The sequence below is a fragment of the Rosa rugosa genome, chromosome 3, assembly GCF_958449725.1.
Source record: "Rosa rugosa chromosome 3, drRosRugo1.1, whole genome shotgun sequence".
NCBI lineage: Eukaryota > Viridiplantae > Streptophyta > Magnoliopsida > Rosales > Rosaceae > Rosa > Rosa rugosa.
In genome coordinates this window covers 48,698,127-48,711,873 of record NC_084822.1, presented here as the reverse complement: position 1 = coordinate 48,711,873, position 13,747 = coordinate 48,698,127, and the positions used below count along the sequence as shown (strand labels likewise).

The 13,747-nt window shown below is 39.5% G+C and overlaps 2 protein-coding genes across 2 annotated transcripts; one reads left to right on the top strand and one right to left on the bottom strand.

Annotated features, from left to right (window-relative positions):
* Positions 1-5,777: 5,777 nt before the first annotated feature.
* On the top strand, positions 5,778-9,354 carry LOC133740628 (zinc finger BED domain-containing protein RICESLEEPER 2-like). The gene is made up of 4 exons (XM_062168568.1): positions 5,778-6,129; positions 6,260-6,374; positions 6,827-8,927; positions 9,066-9,354. Exons 3-4 carry the CDS (start codon positions 8,390-8,392, stop codon positions 9,092-9,094), a joined length of 567 nt encoding a protein of 188 aa, XP_062024552.1. The 5' UTR covers positions 5,778-6,129; positions 6,260-6,374; positions 6,827-8,389; the 3' UTR covers positions 9,095-9,354.
* A 2,029-nt stretch (positions 9,355-11,383) lies between these two features.
* Positions 11,384-12,217, bottom strand: LOC133737867 (agamous-like MADS-box protein AGL80). The gene has a single exon (XM_062165344.1). The coding sequence runs from the start codon at positions 12,215-12,217 to the stop codon at positions 11,384-11,386; it is 834 nt and encodes a 277-aa protein (XP_062021328.1).
* Between the last annotated feature and the right edge of the window lie 1,530 nt (positions 12,218-13,747).

The following is a 13,747-nucleotide window of genomic DNA, read 5'->3' as shown; positions in this document are numbered from 1 at the left end:
GAATTATAGTTGCACACCACGTGCTTATATGTGAAAAAACATGACTATTTTACTGCCACATATCAGCAGCATGATGCACTAGGTTCTCCTTACCATGTGTTTATAGCGATGTACGTGTAGCTTGGAACACCACATATATGCCTCTTTTCCACACAAACAAATTATTATTTATAAGTACACCATGATACATACCATACTAGACATCATGATATGCTACCATAGGAAACATAATTAAGTGGCACGTGGCCCTGATTTCTCTTAGCTCAAGTGCATGCATCAACTTTATCTCTGCAGCAAAACCAAGCATCAGCTTTATTTGACTAAACTATGTCAGAAATATACATGTACACTTGCCTAAACTATCTAGGCTATACATGGGCACCGACAATCTACCTATATAGCTACATATTACATTTGCTCATCCCCCAGCAAAGTTTCGTATACACGTTTAGTCGGTACTTGGCTCGTTTGCCTCCATGATGCATATACTCAAATCATTTGTCTATCTTATCAAAGTACATATGCAAAATGCTAGTGTTGATTCTACATACTCATGTACTAATCACCTATTTTGTTCTAAGGAAATTCAATTATTTCTATGGAGCATTCAACCTCAACTACGAGTTGACGTACATTATCGGAATACTTATCCGCCACAAGCAATGGACCGTCACACTCGGCCAACTCCGCTAGCCTCCAAATCGGCATAAGATAAGTAACTATATCTTCTTTTCTACGCTCTTCCAATTAGAGCCGTTACATGCTTTCACTACTTTTAAGCATGCTTACAGAATATCACACTTGATATATCCTTACATGCTTCCATAACTTTTAAGCATGCCTACAACATTTCGTAGATTTGACAACACTTTCTAGGTCTCACATGCTAGATATGCCATGCTTCACATACCGATCTCAATGATCCTTAAGCATATCTACAAAAATGCAAAATGATATTAGCATCCACATTACAAGTACATGCTATACACGTATGCCATGCTTCTATTTTAATTGCAACTCAATTAGATAAACATGGGACACTCAAACAAAATATTATTACTTGCTCTATTCGTTTGTTATTTTTCATACAAATACAAACGTTACGAGTCTATGGGTCTACGACCAACCGCCAAGCGGTAAGACAACGCCTCATAATGACAATGACCGCTACGCGGCATTGCAGTCAAGCTTTTCTCCTTCGAGAAAAAAAGTAAAGGGACCAGTTAACACAGCCCACGGCAGCCATTGATCCAGCAGTTAACCCCGACGCTTGGGTATCTAAGATTAGGTTCACTACCTAACGCCCACTGCTTAAACGCAGCTCTCCTCATCAAACAATTTTCTGACCATCCGGAGGTCCATAGCTAGGAGTGGGAGACTCCTCGGAGGGCCTAGCAAGGGCCCACCCGAAAGGGCAAAAGCGTTCGCTCCGACCAATTCTAGATGGACGACGCACTTGCACTAATTATGTTCGCAATACGGCACAAAGCCACGCTTTGGTATCAGCCCCGCTAAAAACCCTCTTTGACTGGGGACTTCGGGGACTTATAGATACAGCCCAGCATAATTAGCAACGGTCACGCTCATGCCTCAGGGCATCACCTTCGAGCTACCCGTTAATGCCTTCCCGGCATCACGAGCTTCCGCTCACGAGCTTACTGCTCACGAGCTTACCGCTCACGAGCTTACGGCTCACGAGCTTACCGCTCACGCCTTTGCGGCACCCCGAGCTTCCTCTCACGAGCTTACCGCTCATGAGCTTTCCACTCACGCCTTTGCGGCACCCACGAGCTTCCGCTCACGAGCTTACCGCTCGCGCCTTCGTGGCACCCTTGAGCTTCAGCTCACGAGCTTACCGCTCACGCCTTCGCGGCACCCTTGAGATCCCGGCAACCCTTGAGCTTCCGCTCATGCATTCCCGGCAACCCTTGAGCTTCCCCCTCACGAGCTTACCGCTCACGCCTTTGCGGCACCCCGAGCTTCCTCTCAAGAGCTTACCGCTCACGCCTTCACGACACCCTTGAGTTTCCTCTCACCTTTGAGCTTCTCGCTCACGAGCTTACCGCTCACGCCTTTCGCGGCACCCCCGAGCTTTCCGCTCGCGAGCTTTTGCTCATCCTTGAGCTTCCCGCTCATGCCTTCCCAGCAACCCTTGAGCTTCCGCTCATGCCTTCCCGGAAACCCTTGAGCTTCCCGCTCACGAGCTTACCGCTCACGTTTTCGCGGCACCCCGAGCTTTCCGCTCGCGAGCTTCCGCTCATCCTTGAGCTTCCCTCTCATGCCTTCCCGGCAACCCTTGAGCTTCCACTCATGCCTTCCCGGCAACCCTTGAGCTTCCACTCATGCCTTCCCGGCAACCCCGAGCTTTCCGCTCACTAGTTTTCCGCTCATGCCTTCCCGGCAATCCTCGAGCTTCCCGGTCATGCCTTCCCGGCAACCCCGAGTTTTCCGCTCACGTCTTCCCGGCATTACCAAGCTTCACACTCATGTCTACTCGACACACTACACGTTAATGGAACATTGAATTTTTCTACCATTTGTCGTTTACCGATTGCGACAAATCGAATTCTTTTCGCGTTCCATTAATACGAGCGAAAACCAAACAAAACACAAAGCGTTCGCGTATTCATCGTTCACGAATTAATCGATTGTACTCGGCACCATTCGCATGTATACATCAACATGTATCATGCACCTCATACGTTCATATATGCCAACGCATATCAATGCAACTCACATTTGTTGCCCAATGCAACGAGCATTCTACATATGCCTGTTTTTTGTCTTCGTTGTGCAGGTTAACGAGTCCCTTATTGTTTACGGAGGTCGGGGACTTGTAGGGGCTCCGTGCCGCCCGGTTACTTATGCTTGATGACTTCATGATTATAACTCCCCAACCAAGAAGCTCCTCTTACTCGGGGAATTGTAGATAGCTCTACTAGTGAGACTAGTATGCTATCTCATCAAGCATAAGTAACACCCTCTTTGGGACACCCACAAGCCATGGTGAGGCCCAACCGCTACTTGCATCTTGTAGCCCTATGTTCAAGCTACGCCACGGTATCCGGAAGTGGCAAATACGTCGCCGGGAAGCCACCTTCCCGGCCTTGCCAAGTTGCCCTCACAACATAGCTTTTCTATACTAGAAATAGTTGTTACTTGTCCACATCTAAGAAATGGTAAAGGAGATGACTTCCTTCACCTATAAAAGGAATGCCTCCTCCTACTTAAACACCATCCCATTACATCTTTTGTAATCCCCTTAGGCCACAAGGCTCAACACACTAGTGTAACATTCAAGTGGATGTAGTTTCCCGCTAAGGCGGAAGACGAACCACTATACATCTCGTGTCACTCTCTCTCTCTCTAAAGCTAACTAGAGACCCCGCCTACTATACATCTCGTGTCACTATCTCTCTCTCTCTCTCTCTCTAAAGCTAACTAGAGACCCCCGCGGACTCTAACGTTAACAATTTCAGAAATTCATAATCGATTCAAAACTTTTCCAATCTTCACCAAACTCACACAAAAAAAAATCTACAACAAATATATGATTTAATAGGCTAAAAACGGAAATTAAATCCCTGCCCTATGCGCCGTCACGCGCCTCCACTGTAGGCGGCGCGTGGGTTTCACGGGCCACCGGCCACCACTTCCAATGGCTACCAAATTTCATATATGTACATCATCGTCTCAACATTTTCAACAACTTTCTCAATTGTGGCAAAGTCAGAAAATACCTCTAAGTGGCCGAACAATTAAGCAACCCGTTTGTACAGTGAAATTTTCCAATTATGCTTTCTTCCTCCACCTGGGTTTGTGGCCGGATTTGAGAGAAACCGACGTTGACGTCTTTTTGCAACAGTGAACTTCTCGGCCTTGGTTCTTCGTTTTCCGGCCACAACGCGGTGCTCCACCACCACTAATTAGTTGAGGACAGGGAGAGGAATCAAATGGTGGTCACGGTTCACCCCCAAGTGGCCGGACGTGAGCTCGGTGACTGTGAACAGTTACCGTCGAAGAGAGAGAGGGAAAGGGAAAAAAATTTACCTGGGGTAGGTTCTGACCTACCACAGTGAAATTTTCAAATTTATACCAACTTACCATGAACAGTAACTTCCGTTTTCTGATTTTTATGTACCACATGTGCACGGACTCGATTTAACTTTTTCTACAACTTCCATGAAGAAAATTTTCTCAAAATCTGATCCAAACAAAAATTCAACTTTTAGGGCCACTAAAAGCATCGAAACCAAGTAAAAGGTGAAAGTAATTATCGTTTACCGTCCAAATGACTAGTAAACCGGTAAATTAAGGTACGGGACGTAACACTATTACAACGGAAACAAGGAAAGAGATGCGGGAGAATACTTGAATGATTTCATTGATAATTAGGTCTCTTTATATAGAGGATTACAAGTACAAAATTTTAGAGTACAAGGAAACCTAATCAAACATTGATTAGCAGATCTAGAATATTCTACCCTATTACAACTAAAACAAGTAATCTTGTTTGGGCCAGGCATACATATTTCGAGTTTGAGTGTTTCTATTGGGACCTCCAAATCTACTCAATTAACCTCACTCTATTATGAATTATTAAATTATATATATATATATATATATAACCTACTATAAAATGACTACTAAAGACAATAATTATACCAAAGAAATATTATATAGATTTTCTCTAGACTTTCCAATTCAATAACATTATATTGTATTCTTTATTATTTTCCTTATCTATTTTCATTTTCCAATTTCACTACATACTCATTAAAGTATTCACATATATTTCATAAGAACTAAAACTATGATTAAGATCATGTGACATAAAAATGTATGATATACCTGTTGAACGTATATTAGTGAGGGGAAAACAAAATAAATCATATTATGACCTAAATATAAGTCTATCCATTATATTTGCAAAAAAAAAAAAAAAAGAGCTTGCAATTAAAAAAACTTAAAAAAATATTTAAATAATTAATCATGAGGTACATAAAATAGAGAAAATAAAATAAACATTAAGGAAAAATGATTAAGCTTTTCTTTTTTTTGCACAGCCAAAACAGAAAAAAAAAAAAAAAAAAAAACCACTAGGGATAATGGGGTGGTAGAAGGTCTCAGTCTGGAACCCCTAGGTCTGGCTTTCAAATCCTTATGAGGCCTTGGTGGCCAGCTAATGGGTGCTTAATGCCCCGTGGCGTTCGGAAGGGATTAGTCCGGCTCTGCTGGGATACCCCCGAAGGGTGTGTGTTATGCTAACTTTCTAATGCTAACCTCCCCCAATCAAAAAAAAAAAAAAACACAAAACACAGAATAGTTCTTGTTATTTTCTTGTTGATCAAAAATTAATTTTTGAAAAACACTACCTTGTGTTTGATTTTCTTTTATTAAAAAAGAGATTTGAGTTTAATTAACCAATCGAAAACCAATCTGGATTCGACCTTCTCAATCCTAACCAACCATCTATAGAGCGACACTCCTCCCCACCACTGCAACCGAACACAACGCCACAGCTTTGACTCTATCGCACGAAATCCAAGGCACAGTCAGGTAGGGGTGGGCTCGCTAAATCAAAAATCGAAAAAAAAACGCACCAAAACCCGAACTGAAGCCGAAATAACCAAACCAAAAAAGAAAAAAAAAACCGATCCGGGCCGATTCTTGTCAGTTCGGTTTTCGATTTCGCCCCGGTAAGAACCGAACTTAAAACGACGTCGTTTTGCATTTTGCGTTTAGTAACCCTAATTGACCTTCCCTAAATCGTAAATCCCTAGTTCGCTTTCACTCTTGCAGCCCGATCTCTTCTAGTCTCCTTTTCTTCACGTCTTCTCCAGTTCTTCTTTGAGTCTCCGACGGTCCAGAAGCCAAAAGCCGAGATCGACCGTCGACGTCTTACCTCTTAGTCTTGCAGGCCAACCTCTTCTAGTCTTCTTTTCTTCGCGAGTTCTTCTCTTCTGGTGTTCTTCTTCATCGCGTCTTCTTGAATCTTCAGTTCTTCTCCTAGTCTCCGACGGTCTTGAAGCCAAAAGCCGAGATCGACGTCTTACCTCTCAGCCTCGGTGGTTAACCACTCAGTGCTCACCCCCTCAGTGCAACTTTCAATCTCTCAAAGCCTCAAAGGTAAGCAGCTTTTAATCTCTCAAAGCCTCAATCATTTTCAGTAATCTTGGCTTGTTGACTTGTTGTGGCTCCACCCATTTCAATTATGAACTCAGTAATCCAATCTCCTTGTTTCTCCCCAATCTTGAAGGACCCGATCTTCTGTGTGATTGCTGAAAATGAAGAGGTAAAATCCCTCTAAGTCAACTGGTGCAACTACTAATTCTGGTCCTGGTGGCATTCATAAATCATCTTCATCATCTCAGGTAATTTTTTCTCTTCTTTTTGGATTTAGAAGTTCTTGATTTATGAGAAATTGGATGTACAAGATTATGCAATTTTCTGTTTTGCTTGTTAGTAATGATCTGTTTTGCTGTGCAATATGTGATATGGTGTTTCTTTTTTCTGTTTTGCTGCTAATATGTGATATGTAAACTGCATCTGTTTCTGCAACTGTTTTTTTTTTTTTTTTTTTTTTTTTTTTTCTGTTTATGCAACTGTTTTGGTTTCTGTTTCTGCAATATGTAAACTGCAATCTGTTTTGCTTTTTGTTTCTGCAATCTTAAACTGCATCTGTTTTTCTTTTTGTTTCTGCAATCTGTTTTGCTTTTCTGCAATATGTAAACTGCAATATGTTTTGCTTTATATTCTTTTCTGCAATTCTGTTTTTATGTCTATGTATTGATATAGTCTAACAATTAAATTCTATAAACTGCAGATCAACACTAGTATTGGTGAATTGACAACACCAATACCAGTTGACGAAAGAAGTAATGCTGCAAATCTGGAAGAAGAAAAAGGAAGCCAAGCAACCGAGGTTGAAGATGATGGAAGTGTGGAAAGCATTCTTGAGGTGTTGAAACGGAAGGAAAGGTCAGATATTTGGAATCATTTTGATAGGAAGGTGGTGGATGGTAGAATTAAGGGTGCATGTAATTATTGTGCAAAAGAATTCTATGCCGATCCTAGGAAGAATGGTACAACCTCCCTTCTAAATCATATGCACAAGTGTCCAAAGTATCCCCCTAATATTGAGAAGTTGAAAGCTAAAATGCAAAAGATTTTATCTTTTAAAAAACCAACTACTGAGTTGTGTACTATAGAATGCACTCAAGAAGAGCTAACTATGTTATGTGTGGAGTATATTATATTAGATGAGCTACCATTTTCTCATTTGGAGGGAGAGGGGTTTAGGCGTTTTATGGGTAGAGCTCTTCCTTATTGGAGAATTCCTTCCCGTAAGACAATAGCAAAAGATGTCCTTAAGCTTTATTTGGGGGAAAAGAAAAAATTGATGGATCAATTGAGTTGATATAAGTTGTCTCTTACAACCGATACTTGGACTTCTATTCAAAACATTAATTATATGGTCCTCACTGCACATTTTATTTATGATAATTGGGTGTTGCATAAGAGAATTTTAAATTTTTGTGTGATTCTAAATCATAATGGAGAGGCTATAGCTAAACTATTGGAGGATTGTTTGTTGGAATGAGGTATAGAGAAGATTCTCACAGTCACCGTTGATAATGCTTCGTCAAATGATGTTGCATTGAAGGAGTTGAGTAGGAGAATAGGTGATTGGGGTGTCCCTAATGCACTTTTGCGTGGAAGGAAGAATTTGCATATGAGGTGTGTAGCCCATATTTTTAACTTAATTGATTTTCAATGATGGGTTAAGTGTGATGAAGATATTCATTGGTGTCATTCGCAATGCGGTGAGGTATGTTAGATCCTCCCCACAAATGCTTGATTTTTTTAAGGAATGTGTTGAAAGGGTGAAACTAGAGTGCAAAGGGCTTGTGATTTTGGATGTCCCTACTAGGTGGAATTCCACATTCTTGATGTTGGAACGGGCATTGAAATTCTAAAAAGCTTTTGATAGAATGGTGGATAAAGATGAGGGTAATTTTTGGGCATGGCTCCAAGGTGACAAGGGTGAAAAGCCAAAAGAAGGGCCACCTATGAGTGTTGATTGGCAATATGGTGAGTAATTTGTGGATTTCTTGAGACCATTTCATGAAATCACTTTGAAGGTATGTTGTTCTAATTCTCCTACCGTTCATAGTACTTTTGGTGATTTACTTTCTATTTATGGTCTCTTGCAAGAACAAAAGAACCCTTGCTTGTCTGAGATTGCACCATCCATGCAAGACAAGTTTTAAAAGTATTGGGGTAGCTTTGATAAGTTGAATCACTATCTATTCATTGCTATTTTTCTTGATCCACGTCATAAACTTGAGAAATTGTTGACTATTTTGAGATTCTTGATAATGGGGATATGGATGAAAAGGTGGAAGCTAACACAAGGAGTGTGAAAAATCTCTTGTATGACCTTTACAAGGTGTATGAGGAAGAGGGAAGGGAAAGTGGTGTTGGTGAGGTTGGTGGTTCTCAAGTATCTAGTTCAAGTAAGGGTCTAACGGAGTTAGAAAAGACATTGAAAGAGAAGGAGCGAAGGAGAAGAGCAAAGAAAGTCGAGATCGTAAACAACGATGTAGATAGATATCTTGGAGATCCTATTGAAGGAGATGGTGAAAGCTTTGACTTGTTGAATTGGTGGATGGTGAATGGAGTTTGTAAATATCCTATATTGGCCCGCATTGCAAAGGATATTCTAGCTATTCCGGTTTCAACCATAGCTTCAGAATCTTCCTTTAGCACGAGTGGGAGGATTATTGATCCATACCGTAGCTCCCTAAGTCCTAGAATAGTGGAGGCCTTGATATGTACACAAAATTGGCTTAGGAGTGAAAATGTGTATCTACATCATATGTCTACTATTGAGGAGATGGAGTTGTGTGAAGAAGCGGAAAGAGGTAATTGTTTCTATTTTCTTAGTTAAAGTTTTTTGGGTTAATGAAGTTGTAATATTTATGTTATATATGTAAGTATGTATTTCTTTTCTAATGTTGTTCTTTTTATTATTCTCTTATACTAATGTACATATGCTTAAGATGCCATGTGGAGCTGCAGTGGGGAGTAGTCGGAGCGGAATGTTACCTCCAAAGTCGAAGACTTCATCTTTCCGAGCTTGAGATCATGCCATTGCCCTCCTTCATATGTTGATGTTGGTTCATTCTTTTTGTGATGTTTAATCTTGTAGTGAACTTTTATATATGGACTATGAAGTAATGATGGACTTTTATAAACTTTGGACTCTATATATATTTTTTGACTTCATGTGTTGATGGACTATTGGACTATATCAATTGAATTATATGGACTATGAAGTATGGAATTATAGATTATTGTCTATTGAACTATTGAAGTACAAAGCATGGATTAGTAAACTTGTAAACTTATTGTTATAGATTATTATTATAGGTTTGAAGAAACAAAAACTTCTTGAGTTACAATACCAAAGAAGTATATTTGGTAAAAATCTGTTTTCCAAAAAAAAAAAAAAACCGAACTGTTCGGTTTTCGGTGTCAACTTCTTAAAATACAAAAACCGAACCGCACCGATTCTGTTAAAGTTAGTGACCGAGGGGGTCTCTAGTTAGCTTAAGTGAGAGAGAGAGAGAGATTGACACGAGATGTATAGTGGTTCGTCTCCGCCTTAGCGGGAGACTACGTCCACTTGAAAGCTTATACTAGTGTGTTGAGCCTTGCGGCCCAAGAGGGATTACAAAGGATGTAATGGGATGGATGAGTAAGTGGGAAGGAGTCTCCTTTTATAGGGGAAGGAGGCTCCCTCATTTACATTTTCGTAGATGTGGGACTCAAAGTCACTATTCTAGTCTAGAAAAGCATATTGTGGAGGCAACTTGGCAAGGCCGGAAAGGTGGCTTCCCGGCGACGGATTTGTGACTTCCGGATACCGTAGCGTAGCTTGAACATAGGGCTACAAGATGCAAGTAGCAGTTGGGCCTCACCATGGCTTGTGGGTGTCCCAAAGAGGGTGTTAATTATGCTTGGTGAGATAGCAAACTAGTCATGCTAGTAGGTATCTACAGATTCCAAATTCGGTTCGGTTTTCGGTTTAGGCTCGGAACCAAACCCACCCCTATAGTCAAGGACAACGCAGCTGCTAGTCCCTAGGCTAAAGTTTTTTTGTTTTTTGTTTTTTTTTTTTTCAATTTGGGATCGGGGCTTTTCCTTATCTCTAGTGAAACTTGGACCTTTTTTAGGAATTAGGTGAATTAGTCATGCATTAAATTATCTTCTTTTGAGGGAGTCATACATTAAATTAAGTCTTAGAAGACTGGAATGTCCATCGATTACGTTACATCATCATATGTTGTTTCCAAATCTCCCTTATACGTACATTATATTATGCACGTGTCTTGAATTAGTCACATATTTAAAATACCCGCTTTATATTTATTCGCGCGCCCCATAATTTTTCATGCGCTCTATATTCATTCATGCACGTTGTATGTATTTATAGGGAATATATTACAAACAAGAAATATTTTGCGTGCAAAGGAACTGATCATTAGATGTTTGTAACTATTTACTTCTTCCTCTCCTCCTCACTATAAGGATGGCGAAGTTGAAAACTACTATTGGTCAGTTGGTCACTAGTTTTTTTTTTTTTTTGCCAATGATCGATCTCTAATTTTTACCCTATTATTGCCTTCAAATGTTATGATAAATACAAAAAAGATCGCTTATGTCGCCGCATTCCTGAATTAGGAGTAACTCTTTCAGTTGAATTCAGATTATGGAAGAACATATATGCTTGTTATTGCAAAATAAACAAGAAATCATTGAAAAAATTTGACTTTGTTAATGAACTTCAGTTGTACAAAATAATAATGCTTCAAAATAAACTACAAGATTTTCTCATCACACTTAGAAACTAGGATCTGTACAAACTCATAGTCTTTGAAATAGAAAGCAAATGTGGTTTTTACATCAGAAAATAAGCAAATACATCTGAAAATGAAAAAAAAAAAATTGTTCTAGATTACATTGGAAAATAAGCAATTACATATGAAAATAAAAAGAAATTATAGATTACATCGGAAAATACATCTGACAAAAGCACCAACAATATATGAAATACATAACCAAACAATATTAAAGCATATCACAAGATAAACACCAACAATTATGAAATACATAACCAAAACCAAAAATTGTCCAAAAAAAAAAACCAAATCAATAATAATTAAGCAAACCAATTCCAATTCACAAACATAAGCAATCCAAAAACAATAACTATAAAATAAATTAAACAGTCTATAGTCCAAGCACGAAAACCAAAGAAAATTGTTCGAAATTAACAAAAAACCACACACCAAAAGAAACTCAGACCATACACTCTTCAAGGGAAACGGAATGACGAATTATTTGGCCATGTAGCATTGCTGCTGCAGTTGTCTCCGAACGCTCCTGGTGGAAGCGATGGTAGCGGCTGCAGGAAGTCCATTGTTTGCGGCGATGGTGGATTCATGATGTCCATGAACCAGGGTTGCTGTTGGAGCACCTGTTGAGGCTGCCTCTGCGCCGCAACCTGCATCATTTGGTAATGCATCTGCTCCATACTCTGTGCATCCATCGTGTTCGGGTGCTGCTGCTGCTCCACGCCTCTGCTTGTTCCCTCTCCAAATGCATTCCTCGTCAAGTCAAGCTCCACAGCAGCCGGTGCACCTAGCATCTGGTTAAGCTGGTTCTCCTCCTGCTTGTGCTCTTCGGTAGCCTGCTCTTTGATATCTAACTCCCTGATGTTCTGTTCGATTATAAAAGTGAGGTCATACAGATCCTTCTTTTCAAGGTTAGAGATGGTTTTCCCCTTTAAGTAGTCGAACATAACTTGAGTAATCTGCTTCTCCCGATTGTCTCTTTTCTGCTTTCTGATCTGCTCTCGGGTTTTGTCTATTCGTTGTCGTAAAAAGATCTCCTGGTCCATCATCCTTCTTGTCTTGTCCATCTCCGGCATATTTCGAAACCTCGTCAGCATTTCGTGGGCTTCCGGATGATTTGGGAAGACCTCAGGCTCGGCTTCAAAGGGACTGTAGATGATCGCCGCAGCCTTAATGTCACAAAGAGTGGTGATCTCTTTCATCTTCTTCAGAAGGCCATTCTTCCTTTTCCTAAATGTGTTTTTTCGGGAACTTGTATTGGCTATGTAGTGCAGTCTCACCTTTCTTCTAGCCATGGTTGGCTAGTTAGCAAAGAAAATGGTGAGAGGCTAGGGATCGAACAAGGGAAGGAAGAAAGAGCTTTATTTTCTTGGAGTGGAGAGAAATGAACTACTGAGTTTGCTATATATAGTGCTGGCAAAAGGGGACCTAAATCAAATTTTGCTAGAGTTGTGTCCTTATTTGAAAACTTTATCCATTCTTAAAATGAGACAGATAAATTTTGTTGGTGTGCCTGGGATGTGAAATTTAATGAGGGCTTATGCACGCATTGATGGGACCAAATCATTGTTAGGTAGGTTTAAGTTTTATAAATTGAAATGGAAATTAACTTTATCTGAGAATTGGGCTTATTCATTGAATGTCAAAAATGAAAACTTTAGGATATGGGGATTTTAAATAAATGGTATTTAAAGTGAGTTATTACAAAATTTAATTAGGTCACAGATACCCTGCAACAGAAATGTTTGACAAGTTGTCTACATGCATTTTATTAAAACTTTTACTTTATTTGTTTTCTATTTTGGTCCGCCTTTGGTATTTATGTTAAATTCCGTTACTTTTTAAATGCATACGTACAAAAAAGCCTAGTTTTTTTATGTATTGCATTTTGCATTTCAAACTCAATTGTTGTTTCCATCTTTGAGAATTCCAAGCTTCCCTTATATGCTTTTGATTGTTGTCTCTGCATTGTTCTTTAATTATCTCTGACACCACCATTAATTAAAAAAACAAAGGTTGGACAAGAACAAAAGAAAGAACTCTTCAACGAAAAAAAAATAAAATTCAGCCAGCATTCTAGCTCGTCTTCATACCCATCGATTCCTTGATCATTTTTCTCACTTAAAACTAAGACAAAATCTTAAATTTTCAGCATATGAGTTCGACTTATTAGGAGTTAAGAACCACCAAAAATTGTGGGTGAAATTTGCAATCCTTTGGATTTAGAGTTAAAAACAATGTAGAACCATAATTACATGCTCACAACATATGCACAACAATAATAAAAGGGATCAAGGCTTACCTTCAGCAATCACTGGCATGGATTCCATCTTATGCAGCTGCTTAACTTGATCACTGAATATGGTCTTCTGTTACTTACCAACTTGCTTCTCAATGGACAGAACTTATGCAATAGTCGTGGTAGTAATCAGGGACCAATTCATCTGTATATATATGAGACTTAAACCTTAAGAAGCTTCCCATTAAAGCATTCCTTGTCGGTTTAGGTTTCACTGTTAGATTCCTAATGTATCACAACTTGTAGCCTTTCTTGTAGACTAAGCAATGGATTACTATCCTTAATGAATTGATACACGTACTACTTCATTAAGTCACTAGTATTGATTCACTGTTTGTATCCATGTTAAACTAGGATTGATATTAAGCTAATCATCAATTACTTTATGATGATATGTGTTATGCCCATATTTGATCTTACAAACAAAACATGTCAATCAAAGCTATGATCTTTTAGACAAATCTAAAATGCTATTGTGAAAACTTAAAAGGGATGGCCATGAGATATGTACAAATGAGAACTGAAA

Coding starts and splice junctions, on each gene's coding strand:
- LOC133740628 (XM_062168568.1), top strand. CDS start 8,390: ATGGATGAAAAGGTGGAAGCTAACACAAGGAGTGTGAAAAATCTCTTG. Junction 8,928..9,065: donor GTGTGAAGAAGCGGAAAGAG/GTAATTGTTTCT, acceptor CATATGCTTAAG/ATGCCATGTGGAGCTGCAGT.
- LOC133737867 (XM_062165344.1), bottom strand. CDS start 12,217: ATGGCTAGAAGAAAGGTGAGACTGCACTACATAGCCAATACAAGTTCC.